This window comes from Sturnira hondurensis, unplaced genomic scaffold (assembly GCF_014824575.4).
Source record: "Sturnira hondurensis isolate 20B ecotype Veracruz unplaced genomic scaffold, ASM1482457v3 Scaffold0022201, whole genome shotgun sequence".
NCBI lineage: Eukaryota > Metazoa > Chordata > Mammalia > Chiroptera > Phyllostomidae > Sturnira > Sturnira hondurensis.
Window position 1 is genome coordinate 1,888,476 of NW_028094832.1, and position 24,310 is coordinate 1,912,785.

Below are 24,310 nucleotides of genomic sequence, written 5' to 3' on the forward strand. Positions count from 1 at the left end.
TCGCGCCCAGGTTACCATGCATTTGCATTCTGATGTGCCTTTCTGAGTGAAAGAGAAAGTAGAAGCCAGCACTGAATGACCCACACCCACATTTCTTGAGGAATACAATCTCCACGATGGCAGGATTTATGTCCAGTTTTTCCCAGTACTTACAGTGGCACGAGTAAGGATTCACAGTTGGCGCCTGAAAATATGTCGGGCATGCAAATGCCACTGGCTACCCATCTCGAGAAAGAAACGCTTGCAATACCCAGCCCATAAAATAAAGTAGGCCTTCCTAGTGTCACATTGAAGATCTCAGGCCTGCTTCCAAGGCACATCCTACACATCTTTCCTCTTACTCACCTGCTCACTCTGGACTCCAGAGCCTCCAGCCAATGTCCCGTCCTCTCCAGAAGACCACGCACTCTCCTCCGTCAGGCCTCTGTCCCCGAGGCTCCCCCAGCTGGGAACCCCTCCCTCCTCACTCCACTCCCACCTTCCTTCCCATCAGTAGCCCAAATCTTACCCACCTTTTAAGACTGTTCGTCAAATTACACACACCCTTTCTTTACTTCTCCACCATGTTTTATTAATTTGTTTGGCATAAGTGCCATTTTGTGTATATAGAGTCTGAGGTTGCTGCCTGTCCACCTCCTCCTGCGTGTGGCAAGGCTCTGTCCCTCCTCCAGAGAGCCCAGTGCAGTCTCCGCAGGGCGTNACCACGCACTCTCCTCTGTCAGGCCTCTGTCCCCGAGGCTCCCCCAGCTGGGAACCCCTCCCTCCTCACTCCACTCCCACCTTCCTTCCCATCAGTAGCCCAAATCCTACCCACCTTTTAAGACTGTTCGTCAAATTACACACACCCTTTCTTTACTTCTCCACCACGTTTTATTAATTTGTTTGGCATAAGTGCCATTTTGTGTATATAGAGTCTGAGGTTGCTGCCTGTCCACCTCCTCCTGCGTGTGGCAAGGCTCTGTCCCTCCTCCAGAGAGCCCAGTGCAGTCTCCGCAGGGCGTGCCGCTCCACAAAAATTCTCCTCAAACTGGGTCATTTAGAAATCCACTGGGCTGCGACTCATCCCACGATCTTAATAGCATAGTTGTCCGATACGAAGATGAATTATGATGACAATGGCTAACATTTATTGGGCACTTGCTAGCTACACCGCACCGCACAGATGGTTCATAGAATCCTGACGTAGGTGAGGCGCCCTGCCCAAGGCCACCGGGATTCAGGTGGCAGAAAGGAATTCAAACCCATGTCTAACTCTTTCCTTTCCACTGATGTCTGTGTTTTCTTTTCTTCACACCACATTTTACCACCTATCACAAGGATGCATTGATTTATTTGTTCACTTTGCAGACATTACTCTCGATGTTATGGCTAAAATGTAAATAATTAATATCCACAAATGACTTTCAACCTCTGGCATGTTTTCTTCTGGAGATTAGCTCCAAATTTCCTGAAAGCATTTTAAACTACAGAATCTGGACCCAAACCCACTAGTACAGGGTGGGGCCAAAGTAGGTTCACAGTTGTTCTGATGAAAAATAATCAATGAATCATCGTCTGGGAATAAACTCTGTGTTTCTCGTGCTCACAACTGTGACCCTACCTTTACCCCGCCCGTGCTGATCATTCTTCGTGTCTGTGATGACCAACTTTGCATCAAGGGTAAAATTAGGCTTCAGTTTTTCCTATAGCTAGATAATACCTCAGAATTACTTTGGAATCATGCAAAGAACGAACTCATCCTTTCCTGTAAGGACATACTTATTCTCCAATAGTGTTTTATAACTGATGCGATTTAAAAGCTCCTCGGGGTCCCCAAGGTGAGCGGAGAGCAGCATTCCCCAGAGTAGGCAGGTTGCCCTCCTAACTTAAGGGCGCTTTCCTTTGGGAAGGTACCACTGGAAACCAGTATTGTATTACAGTTGCACGACATTATATACTGTTTATGAAGCCAAATAAATTACATCTAAATAGACCAAAAACATCCCACTAAGACCACAACTAAGCAACAGAGTAACAAAATAATTAAACTTTAAGCAGCTATTCATTAGTGTTGAAAGGTCCGAAGGCAAGATTCAAAAACATGTATAAAGCAGAGGGGCAATAAACTTCTGACGTGTAATAAACCAAGTGCACAGCACTTTCTCGTCCTTCCCTACCCTCTCAGCCGTGCATAACTCCAGGAGGCAGGCTTTGCAAATGGGTTTCAGCTTCTCTCCATCGTGCGACATAGTCACAGGCTTTGCCTTATTCCCTACTGGGCATTTAACAGAGCTATTATTTTGATAGATTGGAGTTTTGTCGTCGTGTACCCGATGCCAGAATATAACCTTCATCAGTTTATTCGTTTTCAATTATTGGTTAAGATGACACTATGCTTTGTGTTATAAAAACATTAAGTACTAGATACTAGATTTTCATATATACTCAGTCACTACACGCTTTTAAAAATAATAATTCATCAAAACCAAATACAATCTGGCTATCTTCCTTAATGAAAATAGCTACTATGGTTCATATTAATCATGTCTCTGGGGATTTTAAATGTAAGTATAGACTTAATTTTTCATTCAAAAATCACTTTTTTTTGTCAACCCTTTCCTCGCACTTCCAAAGTCCAGGAAATGCGCCAAGATTTTCAGAAAACGCATTTACTATTACTATTCTTCAAATGTACTTGGAAGAAGATTAAAGCATAGAAAAATAAAAGCGGATGAGTAGGACTTAAGGGCTAAAATAGATATATTTGGTTTATTTTGTTGTCAGTTCCAAGAAAGAAAGAGAGAAAAAGAAAGGAAGGAATGAAGGAAGGAGGAAGTGAAAGAGAAAAAGGGAAAGATAAGAAGAAGGGTGGGAGGGAGGGAGGCTCAATAATTTTAGGCAATGATTTTAATGTTTCACACTATGCCTTGCTTGTATCTATCAAATTATTGACTGATTTTCTTTGTCTGAATATGTATATAAATTCTCCTGTGTTTTGTATTTGATGAGAACAATGAAGTGATTTTTCTAAAGGGAATAGTTCTAATGAAGACCTTGGGATTTTATCGAGATGAGAATTATTGAAAATTACAGTTCGGTATGTTTGCAACTTCTGTTATTGATTCATTGAAAGTCTAGAAGAAATTAGGTTGCCTCACCCAAAGTTCCACCATAATAAATACTTGTTTTATGAGTTTCTCAATTTGGGTGTCATGGAGGATAGTCACAGAGAGTAGGAAGTCCTGGACATTGGTATGATGCTGCCTACTGGTTTTCTAATTAAAATGAAATGTAAAGATTATCAATAACTTAAAACAAAAAGACAGAATCCGTTTGTGTAACAGAAAACGACTTTTATTGGGTTCAAAAATTTCGAAATATTAATTTTTCTCTCAGACTCTATAAGGTGACTTCAAATGGCAGTTTAGTACTCTTTATAGAATAGAGGAAAACAAAAGTAATTAAAAACCAGTGTAAAAAAATACTTGCATCTCAAGCACCTAATACGTGCAGTGTGCTTAATACAGGCTGCCTCTCTCTGAGACTCGCAAGTCAACATTTTATAGACCTAAGGACACCCAGGATAACAGAGGTAAACTGAATTTCCTACGGTATTTAAAGTGAGACGGTGAAGAGAGATGGCTGAAACTCCCTTGTAACTCCACAGACAAGCATATTTCATGGATTCCAACACGTGCATTTTGACATTCAAACACGTGTGAAATCAGAGTGGAGGACAACAGATGGGGAACCAGGGTCGGTTCTGATTGGCAGCTAGTGGTGCAATCGCCACCACGTGCACCACACTAACGTGGCAGCCCTTCTGGGTGGCATGGCCACGGAGGGGTGAGCCCATGACATTTCAGCTGACAAGCCACTTCAGGATCCTCTGAAGAAATGAATGAGCCACTGCCTGAAAATCTTCTGCAGACAATCTCAGGTTAGATCAAGAAAATACGAGCACCTAAATGTGTAGAACAGTTTGGGTGACCCCCCCCCCCACCCTGCCACCCCATAGCTCACCCTGCCCTTGGATGAGCTATGTCAGCAATGCCCCTGCTGGCACATGACACAGTGAGGACAAGGGGCACTGCGGGGACCCGAGCTGAGAAGGGATCCAGGGAAGTCTGCCCCAAAAAAGGGGAGGGTTACCTCATGTTTCTTATTTTTATTTTTATGTATATTTGTGAGAAATCATGAACACCTATGCACACAGAAGTCTAAGAAAGCTCTGTCAATAAGTTGCAAATGAAAATCTTAATTAGAAAGCAGCGTTGTGCAACAGACACACTGGCCACATACTGGTGTCCCGCCATCTGGGGCACTTTAGACTTGACGAGATGCCACGTTTGATGCCCTGTTTGCCTAGTCTCCTGACCCCTCAGCACCCCTTCTTTCATGATAACCCCCACTCTTGTCATTCTGCTTCTCTCACTTCTTAATTTATAGCCTTTTTTATTTGGTCCTGTGTTATATTTGCCCCTATAAATAGACAGGTGAAGAGGAGAGGCTTAAAGACAGAGTACGGAGACTCAGATTCTGGCGTTCCTGCTTCCAGGCCGTGTGGCTTGGGGCAGATTACCCAAATCTGGCTTTGCCTCAGTGTCCGCATCTGTAGAGTGGGGATAACGATCGCATTTATTTCACAGGGTCGTTGTGTAAATGAAAAAATATATATGCAGTGTTTTCAGCAGTCCTGAGGGCATGTGACTGTACTTTTTAGTGTTGTTCTGTAATCAGATCAAGAATGTAAGCTTCTCTCTGAATGTTATCTTGAAAACAATTTTAGTTCATGAGTCAAAGGCCTCTCTTCACGAGTCCCCACATCCCACAGACTCTCTCCCCCACCCAAATGCAACCCCCCCCCCCCCGCCCCCGCCAATCCTTCCTGGCTGCCACGTGGTAAAAACTCTCGTCCCTCCAACAAAGACCCTCCTCGAGGGTCATCTTGCACGTCATTCTGTTCAGTTTCCACAATACCTCTGTGAGGGGGGGTCACTGACCTCAATTTTCACATGGCAAAGAGACTGGAAGAAGGTAGCAACCTGCCCGAAGTCACTCAGCCAGACGCGGGGGGGTTGGGATTCGCATCCAGGCTTTTGTTTGTGCAAAGCGCGACTGTTCTCCGCCCCGCCCCCTTCCACGTGATCCATGCACATCAGGGACTAAAAGGAAAGACAAGTCACGTGATCACTGTACAGCTGCAAGTTCCTCTGAGGTCAAGCGGTCGTAATTCTCGGCAGCGCTGTGGGATCCAAAACCAGGTCTGAAAAACCTTGGACTGGAAGTTTTCAACTATTCCACTGTTTTGGGTTTTTGGCCTTTCTATTGATAGAAGGTACAAGTAAACTTCAGAGAAGAAGTAATTATTACCAAGGACAAAATCATAGGTCATGAATTTACATTAAATGTTTTTATAAGGAAGTATGTCTAAATGCAATCTAAGAGGGTAGTTAATGTTTGTGTAAGTCAGTTTATCAAAATATTTCTAATTTTGTCTACCAGTACCCCGTATGCTAGGATGTATGTGATAAGTATATTAATCATACCTTGATTAGTTTTAATTGCAGAAAGAGGTCGATATTTTCTTAGCATTTATCACAGGAAGAGATGATAACCCTCTTACAATTCAGATGAAGAAAATAGGACCAAAATAAAATCATAATTCAAACTGTGTCATTTGAGTATTTGTGTGTACCTTCACAAATGACAATGTTTAATGCATTTCAGAAAAAGAAAACCTAAATGAATGTGTAAGTTCAGTTCATAAATTACTTATATTTATGGTGTTATACAAAATAACACAGGAAAGTAAGAGGACCTAAATAATAAGAAAACCATAATCAAGGTGAACTGATTAAGAAAAACTTGGTTTCCTGGGACTCGGGGTGAAAGGCAAGCTGTCTCCTTCCAACACAAAGATCACAGTGTCCCAGCAAGTTCCCCGGAACCAGGAAATACCCTGGAGGAACCAACTCACACAACTTCAGTGGGTAGTTTCCTCAGTGGTGGGAGAAAGTCCATCCCGTCCTTCATTCACCCATCAACCTTCCAGGGTAAGGCAAAGGCAGGTTTACAGTTGTTCATATGGAAAATAACACAATAATTAATAATAAGAATAAGCTCTGTGTTTCATGTACTCACAACAGTAAAGCTACATTTGCCCCACCCTGCTCGAATTATTGAGCCACTGCAAAATACAAGAAAATACAGCCCCAGGAACACCACCAGTGGGGACAGACCAGGTGGGTTCACAGCTCCCCGCAGGTTGCAGTGAAAAGCTGGACCAGGTCGCTAACTTTCCTCAAAACCCTGTGAGGTTACTCGGGTGCTGTCTGCTTCCCAGACCTTTTGTGGGCGGTGTTAGGTGACGCTATTCACTGGCCACTCTTATGGATGAGACAGTGAAGGTATTTAAAAAAAAAAAAGTGACTTGGCTACTCACCAGGAAAATCAGGATGAGATTCAGGGCTTCTGATTGAGAGGTTAGGATTTAGAAAAAATCAAACAAATATTCTTCACTCAAAATGGCTATTTTTGCAAATGCTGTTATGTAGGTTAATTTCTAAAGTAAAGTTAAATTGATTGAGCACAATGGACGTAAAAGAATGCACACTGAATATATACAATTCACAATCTGTGCTCATTATTCAGCCAAGAAACAGATGAGATTCCTCAGATGTTCTGTTAAAGACACGGATATATTTTCAAGTAGTGGAGGTTGGCCAAAAAAGTGTCCATAACTATGTGAATGCACTCTGTCCTCAGGCTAATTCTAGAGGAAAAGACTAATTTTTTTTCATTTAAATTTGTTCAAGATTCTTCTTTCAGATTTAAAAAAATCCTCAGTGGGGAAGCATATGGCCTGGAGACTGGAAAGTATTCATTTTCCAGGTTCAGCTGAGATACTTCAAAAGCTGCCTCTGTGAAGTGATTTTATTAATGGTATTTTATCATCCAATTCTTTATTAAATGAACACTTACTAGGTTTAAAAATACATTTTAGTGCTCCCCACCAATATCATTGGCTTTTCTAAATGTATTGATAGATCAAAAAAGACTGAAATTTTTTTTTATTCAGGTATAGTTGCTATACAATATTGTATCAGTTTCAGGTGTATGACATAATGATTCAACATTTATATATTGTGCAATAAAATCACCACACTAAGTGTTGTCACCATCTGTCACCGTGCAAGCTTATAACAATGCTGTTCCCTATATCCAGCTTTATCACCCACCCCTCCCCACCCCTGTTCCCCCTGGAAACTATTAATCTCTGTGAGTCTGTTTCTGTTGTTTGTTCATTAGGTTTTTTTAGATTCCACATACAAATTAAACCATTTGGTATTTGACTTTCTCTGTCTTATTTCATCTAGCATAATACCCTCTAAGTCCACCCATGTTGTCACAAATAGCAAGAGTTCATTTTTTTGTTGCTGAATAACATTCCATTATATACACACACACATAATATATATATATATATACACACACACACACAACACATCTTCATCCATCTATTGATGGACACTTGTGTTGCTTCCATATCTCGGCTATTATAAATATAAAAAATGCTGCAATGAACATAGGAATATATATATCTTTTTGAGTTAGTGTTTTCTGTTTGTTTGTTTTTAGATAAATACCCAGAAGTGGGACCGCTGAGTGCTATAGCAGCTCTATTTTTAGTTTTTTGGGGCAGCTCCACTCTGCTTTCCAACGGTAGCAGCACCGGTTTGCGTTCCCACCAGTGGAGTATGAGGTCCCCTTTTCTCCACATCCTCACCAGCACTTACTTCTTGTCTTTCTGAGGACAGCCATTCTGACTGGTGTGTGGTGCTACTCGGTAGTTAGTGATGTTGAACATCCTTTCCCATGTCTGTTGACTGTCTGTATGATTTTTTTGGAGAAGTGTCTCTTCAGGTAGGTCCTCTGCCCATATTTTGTAGGTCAAGGAAGACTTGAAGCCTAAGGTCTTAGAGCTGAAAGGTCAGGTTGTCAGCACCTGCAGAGCCTTGGGACTGCTAGGAGCTTCCATTTATGAACAAACATGTTCTGTGGCTACAGCTTGAAAAACACTGATCTAAGTCAAAGTTAACACCGGGGTAGAAAGAAGGGTGTTTTTGGAGATGACCTCAGCTGTACTTCCTAGGATCTGACACCAGACAGAAGGTCAGAGGTCGTGGGAAATCTCCATTGTCTGCCACCAATCCCAGGTCATCACAAGCACATCACCAGCTCCTGGCAACTCGGTGTTGTAATGACCTGATTTCTGAAGTAGATTGGCTTGTCCTAAGGTTCTTTTTCATTTCTAAAATTCAAGTTTTTACATACTTCTTTCTAATATTTACTCTCTATCTCCCTGCTTTAAATTTACTTTCCTCGTGTTTGCAGTGGGAATAAAAACAGCCATTCTCAGTCCCCAAAACATCCCCCAATGCCACTTGTACATAAACCAAAACACTACAACAAAATAATGTTTGGGGGCAACTTACCATGTGCTCATTACTTTGCTAAGCATTTGCAACAATCATTCCATTTGCTGAAGGTCCTAACCAGAAAGTGGTAAGGCTGGGACTGAACCCAGTAGACCCTTGACCTAATGACCCCTGCGATGCCGCTTCTCTGAGGCTGAATCACAACAATCTTCCAGTGACAGAGATTCCAGGGCAGTGGGCACCACAGCAGGAGACACTCCACGTGGGAACCCTGACTACCACCTAACACATCCCACCTCCCCACCTCCCTCTGTGGTGGGCCACCATGGCTAGCACAGAATCGCATGCATTCACCCTCAGAAATATTCTAGTTGGAACAGGGAGAAAGCCACAACATAAACATATGTAACAATCCCATAAAAGCATCTAAGCGTACATCATAATGCTTTATTTGAACTGTGTATGCAAGGTGGGAAGCCTTGTTTTTTCCTTTCTTTCGAGTTAGAAATCTAATTTCCCATGCTAACCATAATACTATAGTACTGTAAACAGTTATATATTGTCAGTTTAAACAACGCACACACTCTATTCCATTCATCAAAACGTAAATGATTACAAAAGAAGCCAAGGCAGAACCACTGTGAAAGTCACATTTATTGAGGAACGAACATGTTTGCAAATCATAGGCCGCATGGGCATCCAGTCCACGGCTCACAATGCTGTTTCATTATGCCTTCTCGTACAGTCTCTTTTTAAAACAATAACTGGGAGGGCAAGGCCATGTCCATTACAGTTACATTTATAAAACCAAACCTGCAGCTTACTTAGAGCGACTCTGTGCGCACCAACTTCGATGTGCATGCATTTTTGCATGGGCAGAAGTGTCCCATGAATCATGGCCCCACTAACCCAAACAGTACCTCAGAACACTGTCAAGCTTAGGGAACAGGGAGAGACTGCAATGAACAATGGGAGCCTGAACATTTCCCCAGTCACTAGACCACCCTGCCCTCTATGCCCTGCCCTCTACGCCCATGACGCAGCACGTCACTTTTGGGAGAGGAAGGGCAAATTTATCTGGCAGAGGGCATGTTACAGAGTACATGTGGAAAAGACATTTGTCATCTTAAATAATATTTAAAAGTTGACTTTTTTTGGTTCCAGTGGGAGAAATGTTGGTCAAATTGTCAAAAAAAAAACCCCCAAAAACCAAAATACCCAGTTCTTACTGTGAAATTTAACTTCCCATTTCCCTCTAAAAGTTATCTTACAACAATCATAGAAAAATTTAAAGTTCATTTTCAGGAATTTAAACTACTTAAAAGAAAACATCTATTTTGATAAGTAAAAATAGTTATGTTGTTCATTTGCTAAACTACTTTTTTCTTTTTTTTGTCTTTTAAGGGAATATCTAAAATAGTGATCATGGAGTAGAAACTTCATTTAATTTTTTTTCTCCTTGGAGATCAATACTATAGAGTTGAATAAGAATTTCTAATCAAAGAATCTGAATAGTGTAAAACATTGATGTAGGAATATCTAATTGATGACCATTGAGGATGTTATAAGAACAAAATCAGAAATTCTAAGAGAGAGAGAGAAAGCCTAGCTGATTTGCTTTGCTCTGTACAATCAATTTTGTGTAATTTAATACAGCATCTATCATGGCTTTATTCTAAACTCACATTGTCAGCTAATCTCTTCTAAGAAATCCCTGTTACTTGGCTCTTGGTCTGAATGGAGAACCTGTAATTTAAGGTCAGGCTCTAGATAATTTCTTATTTATATGTCTGGATATTATACTCCACTGTTTATTCCTTATTCGCTTTGGAATTCAGAACTTTTCCACCTGCCAGAACATGGTCTTTGGACACCTAAATACTATATGTACAAAGTCATATAAACCAAATAGTCTGTCCAAAGATTTAATTTTCTTTAACCTGTCCTTCCGTTGGTCCTCAACGCCAAGGCAAGGGACCTGTTTACACCACTCCGACCCTTCACCGAGAAGTCTCAGTTTTCCGGCAGGTGCCCCCCAGTCGCGGGCACACCTGGCTTCTCCTCCCAGACAGCAGTTGGCTGACACACCATCACCTGCTTCACACCTTGGCTGACTTTACCCCGGAAGCAGCTTTGGGGAAATGTCCCCTTGCACTCCTAGTTTGTAAGTCAAGTCCCAAAAGCACAGGAAAATGCACATACGCCACTCACTGATTTGCACATCAAACTTACAACTCTAAAGCCTGTATAAAAGAGGGAAATCGGAGAAAAACTTTCACATGTGTCTATGTGGCTATTCCCAGACCGGGCAGGTGCTGGCCTTACAAATTCACCCGCTCTTGCACTCAGTACCCATTTGCTCAGCGGCGACAGTGAACGGTCACTTCCTCTTCTCCTTCCTAAAAGAAAGCAAGGGGGCCTTATTCAGGGGGCTTAAGGAAGCAATAAGAATGTGGCAGTTTATCCTTGAGTTTTCTTGTCCATTTTCAGGTAATCTTTGGAAAAAATAAAGACAGTGACTGGCAATAAAGCAGGAAAGGAAGAGAGACACTGAGCAGCTACTATGTGCCATGCACTGGGCCAAGAACCATGTGCGTGTAGGATACAGAACTCCTAAGCCTCTTAAGAACAATAGGAGGTATTATTTTGACCTAAGATCCGACAAACTCCAAAGTAAAAACTCAGTTCTTATTGTTTTGTTGTTCACTTTGCAACACCAAGGTGTTAGAAACTGCTTGTGTGTAGATGAAGAAGAGAAACTATTCTGTGGATGTAAAGGAAATTGTTTGATGATTACACATTCCCTATGCCAAGAGCTATTTTCTGGTAATAAAATCTTTCTTTCCTCACCCCCACAAACTTTCTTTTAAAAAGAATTTCAAGTAAATTTTGCTATAGTCCTCCAAATTCTCCAAGATTAGGAAGTAAATGTTTGTATTCAATCTCTCTGATGTTCTAGGAAAAACGTATCAACATAATCCCCTAGTTTTGATAACGTATTTGTCCCTCAACTATTCCCTTTACATTAAGAGATTAAGAATATCATGAATGCTTGATAAAAGAAAAGACACTTTAAAAACGACTCTTCTTAAGAGTAATTATTGCCAGATACAATTCACGGCAAGACTATGATTTTCTCTTACAGTCTAGCTCTTACCTCATCCTGATTGTTTAGGTTGCGTCATAATGCCCACAATGACAGCAGTACATTTTTCAGGAGCAGGGTCCCTTCTAGCAACAGTTTGGCAAATGCGTGTAAGTGTGCATCTGTGAAACACATCTGCCACAGAAGCTGCACCTGGAAACGAGGTCTCTAACAGGAACCCATTTAGTATCATAATAAATTGTACCTGTAATCTATATAGACACCCCCACACTCTTTTAAAAATATGGCTTGTTAAGTTTAAAGATTCTAGTTCACCAGAAAAGTTCAAGTTTGATTGGAGGATAGTCCTTACAAAAATGCAAGCTATGTATATTTAAAGCACAACAGATATATGCTTTTAATTTCCTTGCATTTACATTAAGAATGAGACTGAGCTTATCTAGTATCTAAATCTCTAGAAGTAGCTGAACCCTGTAAATCTTGGATTTGTGAGGCAGTGTTGTAATCAAATCGCCTTTGGAGACCTGACCTGCCTCCCGCTTCCCAGGGACCAGCAGGCACCAGGAAGAAATGCATATAGATGTCTTTCCCTTTGAGTGTCCCCAGCTCTTGAGCTTCAGAACACTTACATCTTACGGTAAACTTGCAGCTCTCATGCACTTCTCCGCAGCACAGGAAAGATTCTGCGATACGACACTGCTCGGCCACTCTCAGAAGCTGCCTGTGACTCCAGAGTTTGCTGCGTATCTCGTATCTTTTCCAATGATCTCCTTGTAACTCAATTTTTAGTCCCATCAACATGGTTGCTTTTTCTCAGCAGAAAATAAAACTGCCAATATCCAAAGGCAAGAACAATAGGAACCAGAAAAACTCCAGAGTCATCTTAATTTCCTCCTTCCACCTCATTCTGCTCTCCTTTTCCGCTGTAATTAAACAGGGTTCTTAACCCGCCAGAGGTGGTGGTTGATCTGAGAGGTACAAACAGACTCTTTCCTTAATTACTGTTCCATCTATTGGGTATACAGGTTCAAGGTCGTGACTCGCTTGGATGTTATGGCTTAACATTAGTCACGTACAAAGGCAATGTGTAACAATATTTAAGAAAAGTGTTTGGATCTCTTGGATCAGCTGTGGCCTCCTGAAAGCCCACGGCCCCCATGGGCCTGAGGCCAGACGCCAGGAGCCAGGTGGGGCGAGGTTCTGTGGCAGCCTGCCAGCGCCCACGGGGAGGAGAACCGGCCCCAGGAGCCACGGCCGACTCCTGCTCAGTCTGTATCAGCACAAGGCGGTCTGATTGGTCCTAACACTGAACTTCAGCCAGACTCAACTCAAAAAGAAAAGTTAGGGGAAAAATGATTTCCTTTGGTCATGTTCCTTAATGCGTCAGCTTTATAAATGGACCTATATATGAAATGACTATATAAAGTACCTTAAAATAAGAATTCCCTCACCAAACTATTCAATATAAAATTATATAAATTATGTCAACCTATGAAAACACAGTCCTATATAAAGTGAAAAAAAAACCAGGTTGAAATACAGAGTTAAAACTACTCTTATCAAGTTAAAGGTTAATTTAAAAATAATGTAATTACTAGCTAATGCCAGAAACCTGCTATTCATCTGATATTATACTTAAATTTCATTAAACCCCAAAACCTTAGCTAACCTCATTTATTTTCCTCAAGAACTCATAGAATAGAGGGAAGAGTCCCAAAATATGCATGACTATATCTCACAATGATGTGTCCTTTAAAAATGAACTCAATACTTGTTAACATGTAATATTTTGCTGCCTCGTTCCTAGCTATTGTAAGTTAGTTACCCAGTAGACTGATTATTCCAGAGTTTTTCCACGCAAAAAGTTAAGCTGATGAGTATTTCCAGAGTCACCATCCATTTCCCTTTTTGAAAGAAGGTCCTAAATATGCCCTTTTCCAGTCTTCAGGCACCTCACCAGTCCTCCACGGGTTCTCAAAAATGATATCTAGCGGTTCTGTGATGACTTCGGCCAATTCATTAAGTACGCTAGGATGCCAGCCATGGGGACCTGTGGATTTGAACATAGGGGTTACTGAGGTTCTCCTTTACCCATCCTTCACCTAGTTTAGCATGGGTCCCTGCTCCTGCTTTTTAAGTCAGAGTTGTCCCTTTCTGGTTATCGCCTGGACTTTTGAAAAACAGCTTTAAGTTCTGCTTTTTTATCTATTCATTTTCTCCTTGAAGCTGACACGCAAAAGTACACTTTATTCTTCTCAAGCCTACTCTTCCAAAGTTTTCTTTTAAAAGAGGTCCACTTTTGTTTTAAAAAGGACTATTTCTTTTCTTTTTGGTGTTTCCTATAAGACAAGATAGTAACACAAAATTAAATAAACGTGCATCACGTAGCAGTTTGCCTTCCTAAACCACATCACTCGATACTATACCTCAGCACCCGTCCTAATAGAATACCGGTCAACACACTGTGGAGCATTCTAAAGGCCACATACCTCATGCTCAGAGGGTGCGTATCTAGTAAACTTGCATCTGCAAGTGCTCATTCAAAATGCACCTTCCAAAATAAAACCGATTCCCAATCACTTTCCATCCTAATCATGTGTATGGAGCAGCAGTAACTTGTTACACACACACACACACACACACACACACACATTTAAAAAGCATGGTTGTACAAGAGCTGGAAAGAGGTTCATGAGGACTCTCAGAAAGTGAAAGCGAGTAGAATTCACATGCAGTTGTGTGGTCATCTGCGTCAGTGTCTGGGGCTGACATTACACTAAGGATCTCCAGGCTCCGATAGGTGTCGACAGTTTTAACCCCTTCACTGTCGCAAGGAGCCTTGCGAAATGGAGAGACGGCAACAGATTACAGCTCCCTGCCCATCTGTCACAGCCTTGCCGTGTGCCAAGACGCCCTTGACAGATCTGAAAGGGACAAAGGAGAGGAAGAAAGGACAGGGCAGGGAAGAGAGGACACCCGTCTTCCCCAGCGTCCCTGAGATGACAAGGAGGACTCGGCTGTTTACTTGTTTCTGGTTTTGCTTTTACTTGGAAAAGTCTTTAGAAAAGGGGGAATCTATTTTGCTTTCTTTTGTTTTGTTTTTCTAGTCTGTATCTCTTACTACCTGCCCCCAGTTTTCTGCCTTACAAAGTCATTCCTATTATAGGCATCATTAAAAAGACTCTCTGATAAACAACTGTACACACTTCTCTAGGGTGCGACAATTTGTTGGAGCACATGCCATTTGCACCCCTGCTCAGAGAGCCACCTGCTGATGGCAGTATGTTAACTAACATGTCATTACTAATTAGTTTGGGTAACTACTTCCAGCAGTTGCATTTGTATGGAAAGAAAGTATTACTATTCATGCTTAGAAAATGTCTTTCTCCAGAGAACTGAGCTATTTTCAGGCCTGTGTGTGTGTGTGTATAATTCTAAGTAATAATAACTTATAATTAATATAGTCAAATAGTCACTCAAAAAAACCATCAAGCCAATATCTGTATAAAATCACCTTCTGTTACAAACTTGGAAAAAGTGACATTCAATCTTTCTTTTGTGGGGAGTGAGGAGAAGTTCACCTTAACATAAGGAAGGCGATACTCTTTGGTTTTTATCGCTTCACTACGTGAATGAATGAAAAGACATTACACTAAAATCTAGTTACTCTGTAGTGCAAGATAACACACTATTTCTATCAGGAAAACCAGAAAGAGCCTCGGGTTATAGCATCAGCAGTTACGAAGGGACAGAATGGGGCTGTCGAGCAGGGAGGCGGCATCTTGAAGACATTCTGATTGAAACAGAAGCCTCTCAGAGGTCTCCATGCTAGACGCAGCTCTGCCTGCAGCCAGGAAGAGGGCCTCGCCTACCATGGAAGGTCATTTATAGGAATGATGGAAATAAAGAAAATGATTTCAAAATGGTTATCATCTAGCAAGAGCAGACACCTTCCATACTAAACTTTTCTAAAGATGAGGATTATAGGGTCATTCCAATCCAGCATCCAGCTCACAGCCTCCGGAACCTCTTGTGTCTTTGGTTCCACAAAAAAAACAAACTGCATTCATTAAACAAGCCCAGCCTTGCAAGTTGCTGTGTTTCATTCTTTGGGGGAGCGGGTGGGAGGCAGACAAACAGGATTTCCACGGTTGGGTCGTGGGGAGTTCCAAGATGTGAGAGCAGAGAACAGTAATTAGCCGAGCGCACGTTGCTTCACAACCACGGGAAACGCCAGAAACTTCCCCAGTACGAGGAGGGCTCCTCCGCGCTGGAGGCTGACAGGCACGTGACAGCCCAGCTCCTGCCCCTGCCAGATCCTGTTTCTAACCAAGTGCAATAGAAGGGAACATATTTTAAAAATCCTGACCAACTTTAAGGAGCTCACTGCTGAAAAGAAGTCTTCTGGGCGAACAGGCATTGCCGGTCCAGGCTCATTCCACACAGCTGCTCCCCCCACGCACACAGTCAGGTTGCGTCTTCCCCTAAATCACCTGTCCTGCTCCTTACAGGAAAAAAAGCTCTTTCTTCACACCACCAAGAAAAACAATAGTCTGTTTATACACGTGTACAGTCATCTCTGGATGGAGTACTAGGCTGACTTAAAAATCCTGAAAGGAACGGCCTCACATGGGGTCCTTTCTCATGAAAGCCCACCTCTGGAACAATAAATAGAGATTTATATTTTGGGTTCCATGAATGCTCCTGAAGTTTTGCTATTTTTATAAACAGAACTTATGAATGAATTTATGAATGAAACACAAATGTCAGCAGTGTGTATGTTACCTGCCTATTTCTAGGAACCATTACTGAGAGTTTTATACTCAGGTTGGCCTACGTCTCCCCTTACCTGTCTTTGAGATCATTTTCAATCACAGAGCTCACGTTTTAGGGCCACACAAACCTAATTCTTGGGCTGAACCGTGTAACTTCCCAATTTGTTCTAGGCTATCACGGGGGATGGGAAAGGTGAAGGGGAGCCCCACAATTCAAGATCTTCGGCAATTCTGATCTGAGAAGCATGAAAACGCTATTTAATGAACAAAGAAACTATAATCCCATGGCTAAAAATGATGATTTGTGAGACCACATTTTTTCCATTTATCATTCTGATTCCTAACGGATTTCAAGTCTGTCACTCTTTCCACGTGTGAGACCCCTAATTAAAGGCAGTCAGAATAATAGGCAGGCTCACCCACCCGGAAGTTACTTCTCTATTGTGATACTATTCTAATGACCTATTAGCTCCAATACAAATATAGACCCAATAGACATAAATTTCTCACACTTGGTTGCTGGGAGAAAAATAATAATAAAACTGGTTACTGCACATGGACAGTCCATGCCATTCATTTACAACTGAGGGACAACTGTGTCGTAGGAAAACTTGAATTTGGAATGATGGTGCAAATGCTGCCTCCTCTCCTCCTGGGTGGCTAAAAGGGCACAGAGCTGAACGTCTGGGCCCGTGGCCACAGGACATGAGGTGTTTTCACCACGTGACTTTCTCAAGCTTAGTTTGCCAGCATTTGGCCACGTCACGGTGCCTAGCATTATGGGGCCAAGGGGAGGCTGGGGACCTGCTCAGAGAGACGGGGCTGCCACACCGCCTCATCTTAACCGTGAACTTCTCCAAGGGCAGGAACACGTTTTACACTTCTTTTATCTCCTGCGGGAACATTATCTATAATGTCACACATTGCTACTGCTGCTGGTTGATTGAATCTCCCACACTATAATTTTCACACATCATTTCTCAGTAAACTAAGTTCCTCCCAGGAAATTTTAGTCAAGCACATCAGATAGGAGTATAAATTCCTTTGCCTCTACAAGGGAGAAAAAGTTATCAATCTGTGCATGTTCACTAAACCCAGACACATCTGAATGGTCAACTCGCAGTCTTTGAAGGCCTTGGAGGCTCTTGTCTCAGCGGCTGCACTGCGGAGGCCTAGGCTGCCGCCTAGACCGCAGGCTGGGCTGCCCTGTGCCAGACAGGGCACATAGGTCCTGTCCCTGCTGGAGGAGACTTACAGGGTAGATTTCTTTAGACTGGCTGATTGATTTTAGAGAGAGAGGAAAACAGAAGGAGGGAGGGAGAGAGAGAGGAAAAAAAACATTGGTTTATTGTTCCACTGATTGATGCATTCATTGGTTGATTCTTGTATGTGCCCTGACTGGGGATCGAACCTGCAACCCTGGCGTATGGGGCGGGCACTCTAACCAGCCCAGCGATCGGCCATGGCTTAGGGACACTACAGATGAGAAAACTGTTCAAAGTCCTCCAGAATATTCTACACATGTGTATATTTTTTACATTGCACACAAATACCCAAATGCTGCATACATGTTGTGGACTACCATCCTGCCATCATCCACAGTGTGTCCTTGCAAAACACCCGTTTACTGCCTGGCTCCTGAGCAAACTAAGTGGGTCTTAATAAACGGCACTGCTTCTCACTAGCTCTTCGTGACCGACACGGTTCCAATCTTCAGGCAGGTCTTATCTGCCGTTTTTCAGCAAATGCAAAGTATCCTAAAGAGGCTGGAAATTATCCCACCTGCTTATTATTCAGAAAACTCGCAGAAACGAATTCAGGGGTTAAAAGATAAAAGTGCCTTTGTTTATGCAATCCTCAGGGCATTAACCAATTTTACAATTTTTTCCAACTGAATAACTATGTAAATCCCAATTTCTTAAAATCATTGTGTTATACTCATCACTGAATACTCTGAATATGCTAAATTCCCACACGGGGGTTATGGTCTGCAAGCCAGAACCACCTCCCTGCCTAGAGTTACAGCCATGTCTTATCTCTACCAGGAAGAAATTACCAGGATTTAACTGTTGGGATTTCTAGATTGTTCTTTCAACAATTTTATAATAATTAACAGCTTGTCACAACATGAAGCTGGGGCTAGGTCGCTCTTCTTTTTTGAAACTTAAAGTACAGTTAGAGAGACAAAATGTTAGCTGGAGGGACCAGTGCCTTCAAGAAAAAAGAGGGAGTGTGGGCATGTTTACAGATGGAGCGAAAGGATTCTACGGAGAGAGACTAAATGCAAGAAAATAGAGGGGTAATTATGGACTTTGGCCAAGAGTAGATACCACAGGTGGGATTAGTCTTAGAGGGGAGAAGGATAATTCCTCGTGGAAAAAGAGGCAAAGAAGAGCAGATAGATAAAGATGCCGACACATTCTGAGGTGAAGAAGAGAGTGAGGGCGGGGCTCATGACAAGGGACCCCTGGTGCTCAGTCATAATGAACCAACGCTATCTGAAGACAGAGAGGGGGGTGAGGGGTGAGGTTGGGGCTGGTGGTCACAGTCTGAAACAGCCACCGAAGGGAGTCAGTTTGACAGCTGCAGGAGGGCAGACTCAGCTGGACTGGACCGCATGGAATTGTGGTGATACAGGCCTCTTGAGTATCTCCATATTATGCTCCAAGGTCTCCAAATACCACCCCAAACAGTGATCAAGTCACAGACCTTTAAATGCACACCACCAATCCAGAACAGAGATCATGATATATGCTAGAGCATGCTGGACACCAGGATTCTGTCCTCCTTAAAATATATCTGGTCAGTCTTTTGAGAAACAAGTCCTACCGATGACTCTGTATGTCTGTCTGGGGTGCTTTAGTCAAATACCACAGACTAGGTGGATAACCAGCAACAGAAACATATTTCTTACAGTTCTGGAGGCTGGGAAGTCTAAGATCGAGGTGGCCACAGATTCAGTGTCTGGGGAGGACCCTCTTCCTGGTTCATGGATACCACCTTCTGGATGAGTCTTCAAATGGCAGAAGGAAGGTCCCTGGGGCCTCTTTTCTAAGGGCACTAATCCCATTCATGAGGGTTCCACCCTCACAGCCCGGTCACCTCCCAAAGGCCCCACCTCCTAACTCCATCACACTGAAGATCAGGTTTCAACATGGGAACTTTGGGAGGACATAGTCAATTAGTCTCTAGCAACACCTCTCTCTAACCAGGCTTACTGGCTACTTACTCAAGGGTTCTCTTCTCTCTGCCCTTCCCTGTCTCTCTCTTTCTCTCCCACCTGCTCACAGTAAAATCACCCATTATTAAGTACCAGTGGTCTTTAAAATCACCATTAACACTTACCTCTTACTATGATCATGAACAATAAATTTGCCATCAACAGCGTATTTACAATGCATGCTGTGATTATCATTATCTGCCTAGCCTGGCAAGAATAAACACTACTACTATTTGTTGAGTGACCATCCTCTGTGCCAGCCACTGTGCGAAGACCATTTATAATTACACATAATCCTCTAACTTCTCACAAGCCAACATGATGGCCAGCCTGGGCTGAGTTTGACAGGTGGGCAATCTTCAGATTTCCCGTGCAGATAACCTGGCAGGGTCGGAGTGCTAACCAGTGGCAGAGTGGTTCTGTCCAACCGCAAAGTCCAACCTTGTAACACTATGTCTGCCCTCCCAGTCATTTTGATTGGGAATATTCGTAGCTGAATAGTGTTCCCCCCAAATCACATCTACCTGGAACCTGAGAATGTGACTTTGGAAACATGGTCTTTGCGGTTGGTTCAGGCTCTTGGGGATAAAATCAGCCCTAAATCCAATCACTGGTGTCCTTATAAGAAAAGGAAAGGACCCAAAAGGACATGCCTAGAAAAGGAGGGCATGTGAAGACAGGTGGAGAACAGAGTGATACATCCACAAGCCCCGTAACGCCAGGGGCCACCCGAAGTGAGAACGGGCAGGGAAGGCTGCTCCTGCAAAGCCTCTGGAGGGGCACGGCCCCGCCACAACCTGATTGCATACTTCCTGAACTGTGGGAGAATGAATTTCTGTCATCCTAAGCCACTCATTTTATTGTACTTCGTTATAACTGCCCTCGGAAACTCATACAGAACCCCTTCACATAAATACATCATTTCTCAAATTCTCTTGGGAATATTTTTTTTACTCCTTCATTGTTTTTCCCAGCATACGCTCATGTGATTTTAAGCAAAGGTATTTTGTTTTTATTGAGAACATTAAATATTGTGCATAATGCCTATTTAGATAGAGTATTATAGTAAATGTAATTCATAATATGTAAGGAAAAATTTGACTACTACCTTTTAAATAAATGATGCAAACAATTTAAATTAAATACATTAAAAACGATACACTGTGTTTATACATGGACTCCACACATATTAAAATGCAGACTGATATTTAACTATTTACTACAGCATCAAAAATAGAAAATTAGCATTGGAAGCAATTGTTTTCTTTTGTTTAATGCTTGACAACAGATAGTTTCTTAAAAGTCAGTTGCAATGGGAAAGGTGAAACCACACCAGTGAACTTTTTATACAGTCTGCTACGTAAAAATCATTGGTCCACCTTTTATTCTTAACAGATCTCTTCCCATATGTGACTTGGTAACATCATGCATTGGTCATTTGGATCATATCAGGTTGCTGAGTTATGTAGATCTTCTGAATGTAAACATATCACTATACAATATCAAAAAAGTAACGTGTTAAAATCACCACCCATTTCATCAAAAAAGCCTTCAAGTATTATTAACTGTCCAGCTCATTATGGCCCATACAAATTTTCCAAAAATGTAATTTTTCCTGGAATATTCAAATTTTTAACAGTAAATATGGCCAACTGTTTTCCTTGAAATATTACATCCACTTGATGCAGCTTTGGAGAAATTATCTGCCAAATACCCAAGTCTAACTAACCATGGCTTTTTCTTCCGTTGTTCTTTCAAGAGAAAGTGAAGTTCTATGAATAAATCTGATACTTCAGCTGGCAACTCAAACAATAGCCTAACTGGTTTGCAAGGAGACAAGATTCATACACACTTCCATTTGCAACAGAAGTCTTTATGTTGCAGATGGTTCCATTTTATTACACAAAAATTTTTAAAATTTACTCAAAGGCTGAACTTTTAAATTTATTTTTTCTTTTTTAAAGATTCTATTTATTTATTTTTAGGCAGAGGGGAGGGGAAGTACAAAGAAAGGGATAGAAACATCAATGTGTGGTTGCCTCTTGTGTGCCCCCTACTGGGGACCTGGCCCGCAACCCAGGCATGTGCCCTGACTGGGAATCGAACCAGTAGCTTTTTGGTTCACAGGTCACATTCAGTCCACTGAGCTACACCAGCCAGGGCAAGGCTGAACTTTAATAAGCACTTATTTCTACTGCTCTGTCAAAGACAGTTTCAGGAAGACAGCTCTTTCTGGCATGTGTGCAGACGAAGAACACAGCAGGCACTGATGCGGTTTGGTGCCACTGCCCTGATGGGCACTGACATGCCGGCACTTTCACCCCTGCTGCTCCGGTGCTCCCAGGGCAAATATCCACACAGTGAGAAGGGCAAATAATGTCAGAGTACGGCTGTGAAACAATGGTTACCTCACAGATGCCCTACAGGGTGTCGGAGACCCCCAGTGGTCTGAGGACCACATTTGGAGAACTCCTGCTCTACCCCACTTCCGGAGAGTCAAAGTAGAAGTCACACAATCAGCACCGGCAAGCCAGGGGCAACTCATCATCAGTCTGCAGCGTGAGTGCACCCTTCGAAAGGGGAGCTCCCTCCTAACAGTCGCTGGGATTCGCACCCCCGGCCCCCTACCTGGCTCTGCCCCATGTAATGAGGAAGACTAGGGGGCTTCCTACCAGGAGGCGAGTTGATTTTCCTCACCAGTCTGGTAAGCAGGTTTGCAAAGACAACTGCGCTGGTCAGGAAAATGCTTCTCTCAGGGACTCTACTTGCCAACCTTGACAAAGGCACAGCTTCTGAAGCGCCTTGGGCAGTTCCAAGAACAGCTAGCCCGTCACATCAATGTAACCTTTGGTCTCCTAGTATCCAGTCCCAGACCCCTGAGCACTGAAGTTTGACCTCCACTAGGCCTTGGCCTCACCTGCCAAGTTGGAACAGGAAGGGAGCAAGACAATGGCCATAGTCCTCTTTAGCAATCCCTTGGAAAGCTCATTTGCATGTTTATTGGCAGCCAGAGTGAGGAATTATCTGGGGTGTCTGTATTGGTTTCTGTCATTCCAGCTATTCTCTGGTTTTTGGCAGGGCAAGGTGGGGCACTTTCAAATGTCTCATGAAAGTGGCATATTCTGATATCATCATTCTGGGTCTCAAGGGCCACCAGCTAATTTCTTTAAAGGCACAGTACCTATAGTGTCATCTGAATAATCCTCAGGATGCTGGCTTTGTCCATGTGAATTCTGAGGACATGTAAGTAGGTTACCTAAAGAAGCAAAATAGGTAAACAGGACTGAGTTCCATCACACACTGGGGGTCTTTACCACACACACTTGCTGTTATGAAGTGACACTTCTAGAAGGTTTAGGAGAAAACCCAAGTCAAAGGGCACTGTGGTTATAGTCCAAGGCAGCCTAATATCTGTGTCCAGAGTAAGCCCAGGGTAGCTGTGTGCACGCGCACGTGTGTGTGTGTGAAGTTAGGGGTTGGGGGTGGGCAGTGGAGGACACCTGGTACATACACGACCTCAATCCAAGCCAGCCTATCCTCGGGATAGTGACAGTGGCCACCAAATCCCTTCTGGCCAGGATAGAAGTCCCCTGGGTCGTGCACTGCAGATGTCCCTGCTCAGACTGGAATGAACCCCTAGGTTTCCTACTTCCTGGGCGGCTAGAAGTGGGCACATTACTTAACCCAATCGCTTCAGTTTCCCATCAATAGAAAAACCAAACTGGAACAACAATAGCACCTACACCTTACGGGGTTGTTCTAACGATTAAACCACCTAATATTTGTAAAACTGTTTAGAGTGGTATCAGGCACAGTGCACGTCTATATCTAAGTGTCTGGATGTTTTTTCTAACCCCTCCCCCATAAAAGGCACGGAATTCTATTTCCTGGTTCAATCACTGAGTGATATGAACCCACGACGAAAGAGGCAGAGAGACTTAGTCACATCCTCAGAAGGAAACATAACCAATGTGCAGCCGCATTAAGTTAATCATCCACAACTGTTATCAGAATAAATCACGAATAATGTGTAGGCTTTAAGCGCTGCCGAACCATTAGCTTCGAAAACTTTCACTTAGCTTTCTGAAGCACATCCTCTAGAATATATAACTGTCCCAGCAGTCGTCCTCAGCTTGTCCAAGCCAGAAGACCTCTGTAACAGTCTGAAACACAGACCCTCCACACACACGGAGGGCATGCGTGTGTACCTACACACATGTTAAAGAAAGAGTAACGCCACTATTCCATTTTTCTTACTTTCTTACTGCACTTTGCCTGAGAAAAAATTATTGCTTTAAAAGTGACCAAGAATTTAAGATTGCCTTCAAATAAACTTAGACAAGACATATTAGATATCCACTAACAATGGCTGATACCCAAATAGTTTCCAGAATTCTTGTATTCATTTTTCAAGGGTCTGTGCTCCTCGGATTAGGAGTCACTTTCCTAGAAGACAAGAATCAATTGAAGCTAAAATCGCTTTCTTGAAGACATGTGAATACATTAAAATAAAAATCGGTTTACTAAGTGAAAGTCAGGCCTCAGAATCCAGACTTCCAAAAATACTGAGTGGCCATAGCTACATTCTTGCATTGGTTAGCGCAGTAGTTCAAGAAGCTAAAGGCCAACATTTTTTCTACCTTAAATCACAATAGCTGGCTTTCCTCTCCACGCAATCTTCCACAGTTGGGCCTTACAATTTCCCATTGTTTTCGCCTTCAAGGACCCGACACACTGCAGCAAAGACGGCAAACGGGGAAACAGATAATCCCGTGTAGTTTCTGCAGGA

The 24,310-nt window shown here is 42.6% G+C and overlaps 1 protein-coding gene across 1 annotated transcript in view; it reads right to left on the minus strand.

Annotated features, from left to right (window-relative positions):
• Positions 1–9,053: 9,053 nt before the first annotated feature.
• SAMD5 (sterile alpha motif domain containing 5) overlaps positions 9,054–24,310 on the minus strand; it is a 45,824-nt gene continuing 30,567 nt past the window's right edge. Inside the window, exon 2 of the mRNA XM_037034841.1 lies at positions 9,054–13,576. Within this exon, the coding sequence (XP_036890736.1) occupies positions 13,514–13,576 (63 nt within the window). The 3' untranslated portion in view covers positions 9,054–13,513. The remainder of the gene's footprint in view (positions 13,577–24,310) is intronic.